This window comes from Sapajus apella, unplaced genomic scaffold, assembly GCF_009761245.1.
Source record: "Sapajus apella isolate SASKATOON/1434 unplaced genomic scaffold, GSC_monkey_1.0 scaffold23, whole genome shotgun sequence".
Lineage (NCBI taxonomy): Eukaryota > Metazoa > Chordata > Mammalia > Primates > Cebidae > Sapajus > Sapajus apella.
This window is the reverse complement of record NW_022436963.1, coordinates 1605399-1614535: the sequence shown is the minus strand read 5'-3', so window position 1 is coordinate 1614535 and position 9137 is coordinate 1605399. Positions and strand designations below refer to the sequence as shown.

General features: G+C 41.7%; 1 protein-coding gene and 1 long non-coding RNA gene across 13 annotated transcripts in view; one reads left to right on the top strand and one right to left on the bottom strand.

Annotated features, from left to right (window-relative positions):
• The window catches only part of LOC116559317, a 2262-nt gene extending 980 nt beyond the window's left edge, over positions 1-1282 (top strand). The window contains exon 2 of the long non-coding RNA XR_004272420.1: positions 1160-1282. This is a non-coding gene — a long non-coding RNA (uncharacterized LOC116559317). The remainder of the gene's footprint in view (positions 1-1159) is intronic.
• The window catches only part of RBM6 (RNA binding motif protein 6), a 139779-nt gene that overhangs the window by 103651 nt on the left and 26991 nt on the right, over positions 1-9137 (bottom strand). For 10 of the 12 annotated variants that reach the window (XM_032289892.1, XM_032289894.1, XM_032289895.1 and 7 more), the window contains 2 exons: positions 7841-7930; positions 3902-3971 (listed from right to left, as the gene is read on the bottom strand). The exons of 1 other annotated variant lie outside the window; for it this stretch is intronic. In XM_032289892.1, the coding sequence (XP_032145783.1) occupies positions 3902-3971; positions 7841-7930 (160 nt within the window). The remainder of the gene's footprint in view (positions 1-3901; positions 3972-7840; positions 7931-9137) is intronic. One more of the 12 variants, XM_032289897.1, reaches the window with a different exon arrangement.

Here is a 9137-nt window from a genome sequence, read left to right as displayed (position 1 = left end):
TTTTTTTTTTTTTTTTTTAGACGGAGTTTCACTCATGTTACCCAGGCTGGAGTGCAATGGCACGATCTCGGCTCACCGCAACCTCCGCCCCCTGGGTTCAGGCAATTCTCCTGCCTCAGCCTCCTTAGTAGCTGGGATTACAGGCACGCATCACCATGCCCAGCTAATTTTTTGTATTTTTAGTAGAGACGGGGTTTCACCATGTTGACCAGGATGGTCTCGATCTCTTGACCTCGTGATCCACCCGCCTCAGCCTCCCAAAGTGCTGGGATTACAGGCTTGAGCCACCGCACCCGGCCATAATTCCCCTCTTATGAGCAATAACCATCTTGCAGGTGATCACTTAGTCTAAAACACTGACTGCCAGTTTTCACCTATGAAAGTCACCCATTTCGCTGGGCATAGTGGTTCACACCTGTAATCCCAGCACTTTGGGATGATGAGGCAGGAGAATCACTTGAGCTCAGGATTTTCAGGCCAGCCTGGGTAACACAGTGAGACCGCACCTCTACGAAAAGTTAGCCTGGCATGGTGGCACGCATCTGTAGTCCTAACTACTCTGGAGGTTGAGACAGAAGGCTCACTTGAGCCCAGGGATTTGAGGTTACAGTAAGCTATAATCGTACAAATGCACTCCAACCTGGGCAACAGAGTAAGACCCTGTCTCTCATTAAAAAAAATAATAAAATTATTTATTTATTTATTTATTTATTTATTTTGAGATGAAGTCTCACTGTTGCCAGGCTGGAGTGCAGTGGTGCGATCTCGGCTTACTGCAACCTTCACCTCCTGGGTTCAAGCGATTCTCCTGCCTCAGCCTCCCAAGTAGCTGGGACTATAGGCATGCACTACCACAGCCAGCTAATTTTTGTATGTTTAGTAGCGATGCGGTTTCACCATGTTGGCCAGTATGGTCTCTTGACCTCATGACACACCCGCCTTGGCCTCCCAAAGTGCTGGAATTACAAGCGTGAGCCACCACGCCCAGCCATAAAAAATTTTTTAAGTCACTGTTACTACTGAGATTCACATATGCCTTTTTTTTTTTTTTTTTTTTTTTTTTAGGAGACAAGGTCTTGCTATGTTGCCCAGGCTGACCTCGAATTCCTGGGCTCAAGCAATTCTGCCATCTCAGACTCCCAAGTAGCTAGGACTACAGATGTACAACATCATGCCTGGCTACCACATATGATCTTTTAACAGTAAACGTTATAGTTCTCAGAACATCTGATTGTTCCAAGACATATTCTTCAGATAACACCTAAGCTGCACTGCTGTGAAACCTCTACTACCCTTTAATGTTCCTCACCTGAGGGGAAATCACAGCTGCTCTTCACAAACATCATAAATAATAATCTATTCCATGCATATGTGGGACCTACTGACTGTCAAGCACTGGTGTATACAAGAAGGAACAAGATAAGGCTCCTGCTGTCATTCCTCTCTAGTGAGAGAGATAAGGTACACAAAACCACTGAGAAAAATATCATCCAATACCAGTGACAGATTCAGTCCAATCAGTGACTAGGGGTAGATCAGTGATAGATCCAATTGAAAAATCCAGTGATAGAAATATCCAATCAGTGATAGATCCAAACAAGGATATGACAGAAAATGACTACCAGGTGATTTTGGATTTGAAGGTGACACAGGGCCTCAGAAAGGTGAAACTGAAGTCAAGAACTAAACCGTAGAAGACAAGTAAAGATCAGAGGGAAGAGCAGTGCAAAGACTCTGACACAGAAAGAAGTCTGTATTGGTCAAAGACAAGAGAAAAGCTCCGTGTGGTTACAGTAAAATAGAGTAGGTGGAGAGCAGTACCGAATGAGATCAAACAGCCAAGGATCAGCTCATGCATGGGTTTGTAGGATGAAACAAGAAGTTGAGAATTTCTTCCAAGTGAAGATGAAGGCACTAAGAGGGTTTTAGACATGGGAGTAACATGATCTGACTGATATTTTCAAAAGTTCATCCTACTTGTCACATAGAGATGTAATAACAGGTAATCCAATCCTTTCACTAAACACACACACACACACACACACCCCTTAATAGAAAGCCAAGAAAAGACTGTATTTGCCGAAAGGTGTTTTTAGTTTTATTTTTAAGTCCTGAATGATTTCCCAGGTGTATCAGTATCTTCAGTCTGCCAATTCTAATAGCTACCACAATCAGCACATTTAAGAACTTCCTCTTTAAACCCTATATGTTAATATAATTTTTACTGTGCTGACAAATTTGACAATTAGAAAGTCAAAGAATACTGAAGAAACTGGAGTTTGAACTGCTGCTTTTTAAATATTAAGACATCTCCTTTACTAAACATATCAATACTTAATGAAAGCACAGTTCATGAAACAAGACAGCTGACATTATTATCCTGAGAGTTAAAAAGCATCTCTAGCCTGTAAATTCTACCTTGAGTTCCCAAAGAAAGCATTTATGGGGCATATGCAAAAAATAAATATAACCAACAAAAGTGAGATATACAAGAAGAACAATATATCTACTCTTAGTTAGGTTTCCACAAATTCAAGATTGATGTTTTTAAAACAAAAGAAATAATTAGCTCTCTGAGAAATAATACCTCTGAGTTTGCTCTCAAATTACAGAACAAATTATTTCTGGACTTAATACCATATTCTTTAAGCACAAAATTTACTTTGTGGATAATTTTCCTCTGCAGGGCGCGGTGGCTCAAGCCTGTAATCCCAGCACTTTGGGAGGCCGAGGCGGGTGGATCACGAGGTCAAGAGATCGAGACCATCCTGGTCAACATGGTGAAACCCCGTCTCTACTAAAAATACAAAACATTAGCTGGGCATGGTGGCGCGTGCCTGTAATCCTAGCTACTCAGGAGGCTGAGGCAGGAGAATTGCCTGAACCCAGGAGACGGAGGTTGCGGTGAGCCGAGATCGTGCCATTGCACTCCAGCCTGGGTAACAAGAGCGAAACTCCGTCTCAAAAAAAAAAAAAAAAAAATTTTCCTCTGCAGAAGCAATATGAAGAAGCTATCTAGTGAATGCAAAATTTTTATTCCATGGTAAACTGCTAAAATTATACCCTCAAAAATATGACATGTTCTTACTTGAAGATCTCTTTAACTGAAATTCTAAATTCTGTGAAGACTCATGCTCTAATCTCTTCCATTTAAAATTCTGCAAAATAGGTCACCTAAAGATTACCCTTATTTTTAAACCACTTATTATTACACACAGTTCTAAAAATATTGGCCAAAACCTTGAGTTGTTGGCATTTCACCTTTCCCGACTTTTACTATAGTAAGATTTAAAGGAAATGACTGAAATTGGTACTGTGAAATATGACTAGGAGCATATTCTGAAAAGTTTGATCTACAGTTCAGACCACAGAACAGATGTCAAAGAGAAAGCTCTTCTGCATCTATTCATGGGTTTCAACAAAATAGCTGTTACAGGACTCCATTCTCAAAGCAAAACTGAAAATTAAAGAAACCACTAATTTGTACAATTTCTCTGGAAGTCTAAGTTTTACTCTGAAGCTATGAATGTAAAATTTTACATACAGCAAGCTTATTAAATCCTATTAGCCTCAAACATAAACATTCCACCACCATGAAGAACATAAATAGCAAGTTTAATAATTACATAAAATATATTCAGGGCAATTGCTGCAACACTCACTTTATATATCACAGGCATTCAGAAGAACTGGAACATGCATCCTCATCGCCCATGTGTGGACAAATATCCACAAAGAACCACAGCTAAGACTAAAGCTGCTTGTTATTTGAAGGCACCAACAGAAGGCTTCTGGAAATTTTAATTGTGGTTTCTTAAAACAAATTTTAAGTAGCACATGATGCAGAGATCTAACAAAGACCCTTCCTAACCCAAGACCATATGCAAGTCAGGAAACTCACCTGTGTTATACTCCTTCAGCTGCAAGTTCTTTACAGGCATACCATCAGGAGTCCGAAAAGCATTAAGAATCTGCAAAAATATGGCATCTACACTAATGATACAAATCATAATCAAACACTGAATATTACATTTTTCCCTAAAGGTTTTTATCATACATTATTTAAAGCCATGATTATTGTGTAAAAGCAAAGTTAACTATATATAAACACTCAAGGCATTCAAAAAATGTTGAATGAGGCCGGGCGCAGTGGCTCATGCCTGTAATCCCAGCACTTTGGGAGGCCAAGGCAGGCAGATCACCTGAGGTCAGGAGTTTGAGACCAGCCTGACCAACATGGAGAAACCCTGTCTCTACTAAAATACAAAATTAGCCGGGCGTGGTGGCGCATGCCTGTAATCCCAGCTACTCGGAAGGCTGAGGCAGGAGAATCACTTGAACCCAGGAGGCGGAGGTTGTGGTGAGCCGAGATCACACCATTGTGCACTCCAGCCTGGGCAACAAGAGCAAAACTCCATCTCTAAAAAAGGAAAAAAAAAAAAGAATGAGTGAAACATAATTATTTAAAAATTGGCAGAATGCAGTGGCTCATACTTATAATTCCAGCACTTTAGAAGGCCAAGGTGGGAGGATTGCTTAAAGCCACGTTTAAGATAAGCCTGGGCAACATAGTGAGACACTACCTCTTAAAAAAAATTTTTTTTTCTTAAGTATCCGGGAGAGGCCAGATGCAGCAGCTCACACCTGTACTCTCAACACTTTGAGAGGCCAAGGAGGGTGGATCACCTGAGGTCAGGAGTAGCAGCTCACACCTATACTCTCAACACTTTGAGAGGCCAAGGAGGGTGGATCACCTGAGGTCAGGAGTTCAGGACCAGCCTGGCCAACATGGTGAAACCCCATCTCTACTAAAACTATAAAAATTAGCCAGGCGTGGTGGTGCACCTGTAATCCCAGCTACTTGTGAAGCTGAGGTGGGAGAACTGCTTGAACCTGGGAGGCAAAGGCTTCAGTGAGCAAGATCGTGCCACTGAACTCCAGTCTAGGTAACAGAGCGAGACTCCATCTCCAAAAATAATAATAATAATAATTACCCGGAGACCAGGCACAGTGGCTCACACCTGTAATCCCGGCACTTTGGGAAGCCAAGGCAAGAGGGTCACCTGAGCTCAGGAGTTTGAGACCAGCCTGACTAACATGGAGAAACCCCGTTTCTACTAAAAATACAAAAATTAGGATGGGTACAGTGGCTCACGCCTATAATCTCAGCACTTTGGGAGGCCAAGGCAGGTGGATCACCTGAGGTCGAGAGTTTGAGACCTGCCTAACCAAGATGGAGAAACTCTGTCTCTACTAAAAATACAAAATTAGCTGGGCATGGTGGCGCATGACAGTAATCTCAGCTACTCGGGAGGCTGAGGCAGAAGAATCACTTGAACCTGGGAGCCAGAGGTTATGGTGAGCCGAGATCATGCCATTGCACTCCAGCCTTGGCAACAAGAGGGAAACTCCATATCAAAAAAAAAAAAAATTAGCTGGGTGTAGTGGCACACACCTGTAATCCCAGCTACTTGGAAAGCTGAGGCAGGAGAATCACTTGAAAGCAGAAGGCTGAGGCTGCAGTGAGCTGAGATCATGCCACTATACTCCAGCCTGGGCAACAGAGCGAGACACTGCCTTAAAAAAATTTTTTAAAAAAGGCCGGGCACAGTGGCTCACGCCTGTAATCCCAGACTTTGGGAGGCTGAGGTGGGCGGATCACGAGGTCAGGAGATCAAGACTATCCTGGGCTAATTTGGTGAAATCCCATCTCTACTAAAAATACAAAATTAGCCGGGCGTGGTGGTGCATGCCTGTAGTCCCAACTACTCAGGAGGCTGAGGCAGAATTGCTTGAACCCAGAAGGTGGAGGTTGCAGTGAGCTGAGATCATACCACTGCACTCCAAGTCTGGGTGACAGAGTGAGACTCAGCCTCAAAAAAAAAATTTTTTTTTTGACCAAGAGTGGTGGCTGACACCTATAGTCCCAGCTACTTAGGAGGAGAGTTTGGGCCCAGGAGTTTGAGGCTGTAGTGAGCCTTGATTGGGCCACTGCACTCCAGTCCGGAGTACCCCGTCTCTTTTTTTTTTTTCCTCAGGTATATAAAAAAAGCAAAAGAACATAACCTTCTCAGGTATATAAGAAAAGCAGAAGAACATAACCTTCAAGGGCTCAAGCTCTCTGTACTCATACTGTGTACATTCCAAGCTCTCCTGCGTACCTGCTGTGTAACCTTTTAGTGACCAGTTTCTCATGTGTTAAACATAAAATGATTTATTGGGTTCAGGGCCATAGCACTTCCTCAGCATGGGCAGTTTGTTTCCCCATATTCTAATGAACTGTGCTCTCACTGCATTCAGGCCTGGGCTCAAATGCCTCTTCCTCAGTAATGTCTCCCTAACTATACAATATAAAAATTAGCCCCATAAGCATGCACGCCTGTAGTCCCAGCTACTCCCGAGGCTGAGGTGGGAGGACTGACTGAGCCCACGAGGTAGAAGCTGCAGTGAGCCATGACCGTACCACTGCACTCCAGCCTGGGCAACAAAGTGAGACTCTGCCTCAACAAAATTAAAAAATGGGCTGGGGGCAGTGGCTCATGTCTATAATCACAGCACTTTGGGAGGTGGATCACCTGAGGTCAGGAGTTTGAGACCAGCCTGACCAATATGGTAAAACTCTGTTTTTATCTAAAATACAAAAATTAGCCAGGTGTGGTGGCATGTGCCTATAGTCCCAGCTACCTTGGGAGGCTGAGGCAGAATAATTGCTTGAACTTAGGAGGCAGAGGTTGTAGTGAGCCGAGATCGTGCCACTAGACTCCAGCCAAGGTGACAGGGCAAGATTCCATCTCAAACAAACAAATAAAGATGATAAAAATAAAACAGCCCCAATTCCAGTGACACTCTAAGCCTGTACTTTAGCTTTAGTTTTCTTTTTTGAGACCAGGTCTTGCTCTGTTGCCCAGATTAGAGTGTACTGGTACAATCTTGGCTCACTACAACCTCCGCCTCCTGGGTTCAAGCAATTCTCCTGCCTCAGCATCCTGAGTAGCTGGGATTACAGGCACATACCACCACATCCAGCTTATTTTTTTTCTATTTTTAGTAGAGACGGGGTTTTACTGTGTTGGCTAGGCTGGTCTCAAACTCCTGACCTCAAGTGATCCGCCTGCTTTGGTCTCCCAAAGTGCTAAGATTATAGGTGTAGGCCACCACGCCCAGCCTATACTTTAGTTTTCTTCAGAGCATTTATTTACTGACTAAAATCATGTAATCTGTTTTTTGCTTGCTTTTTCATTATCCATAGAGGCAGTAACTTTATAATATACACTGCTATATCACCCAGTATCTAGAACAATGCCTGGCATACAGTAATGCTTAATATTTAGAGTGAATAGATTATATATGTGATAATTAAATAAACTAATGCTTATAAGTATCACACAATGCCTGGCACAGAGTATAACTGTCATAAGTTCAGCCCTAATTTAGTCAGCCAATCCTTTGATATTGGGGAGTTAGGCAGTTTCTAGTTTTTACTATTGTAAATAAACTGCATCTTTATGTATGCATTCCAGAAATAATATGTTCTAAAGGATGTGATCATGTCTAAAGAGAGCAGTCATTTGTCAAAATATTTTTTAACCTCACCTCAGTGAGTACATGCATAAATGGCAAAATCTGAATAAACTTTACGAAATATAACAGAGTCAATTTCCTGGTTTAGATACTATACCATAGTTATGCAAAATATTAACACTGAGGGAGGACGGGAGAAAAATACACAAGCTTCTCAGCACATTTCTTTGCACCTTCTTGTGAACCTACAATTTTTCAAACTAAAAGGTTTTTTAATTTTTAACTGACACAGAGAAACAGGAGAGAACATGTGCCTTACCTCTTCTTTTGTGGCATTTTCAGGCACCCTGCTTAATCGAATAAGCCTGCTGGGTTTTTCCTCACTTGGGCCGGTCCTATAATCTTGATCCTTAAATTCAGAATGAAAAATTATTTCACAAGTAAATATACTTTACTGTTCAAAACACAAATCGACATGAAGTTTAACTATTCAGGATCAAAAATGATAATGACATATCATGTGAAGATATGAAAAATTACAATTTTCTCTATTGTTTTGAGTGCCAGAATGTGACTTAAAATCATTAGAATATAAGTATGCTAAGACCAAGGCTCACTGAAAGAATCTTGAAAGGAAAGCAAAACATGACCAGAGACAACACTGAATAAGACTTAAATAACCAGAAAGCCACACTAACATAGTCTCTAAACTGTAATTTTCTCAGTCTGGCCAACATGGTGAAACCCTGTCTCTGGTAGAAACGCAAAAATTAGCTGGTCATGCTCCGCGTGCCTGTGGTCCCAGCTACTCTGGAAACTGGAGGAAAAACCACTTGAACCTGGGAGGCAGGAGTTTCAGGGAGCCAAAATTGTGCCACTGCACTCCAGCCTGGGAGACTGAGCAAGAACCCCAGTCTCCAAAGAAAAAAACCAAAACTTCCCTGGTCTGAGAATGGGGTGTGGGCTAGCAGCACTTCATAGCTCTGGTGAGAGAAGATAACTACATAATGTTAATTTTTTAAATGTCCCCGAATGATGGTGACAGGATAGGAAAATCTTCATGTAGCAAAAGCTTCATTAGGTTTTCCCTAATGATTTATCAACCGGGTTTGTGAAACAAACAAAACAACTTCCTGCCTTTGTACGTCTGAGGAAAGTTTTAGTGAGGTGTCTTATATTGTACTCCACACTACAGAAGCTTCTGGCAGTGATATAAGTTATATGCCAATCAGTCAAATAATATTGGTGTAAGTACAATTAATATTTGTTCAACTTCAAAGTATGAGTTAATACGTACATATGTAAACTCTAAAGTATTAAGTCAAACCTCCCAAGAAATTTTCCCAAAAACATGCGTTAACAGACTTGCTTTTAATTAATTAATTTATTTTTTTTGATACAGAGTCTCTGTCACCCAGGCTGGAGTGCAGTGGCACAATCTCAGCCCACAACTGCCCCTGCCTCCTGGGTTCAATCAATTCTCCTGCCTCAGCCTCCCAAGTAGTTGGGATTATAGGCACCTGCCACCACACCTGGCTAATTTATATATATATATATATATTTTTTTTTTTTTTTGAGATGAAGTTTTGCTCTTGTTGCCCAGGATGGAGTGCAAT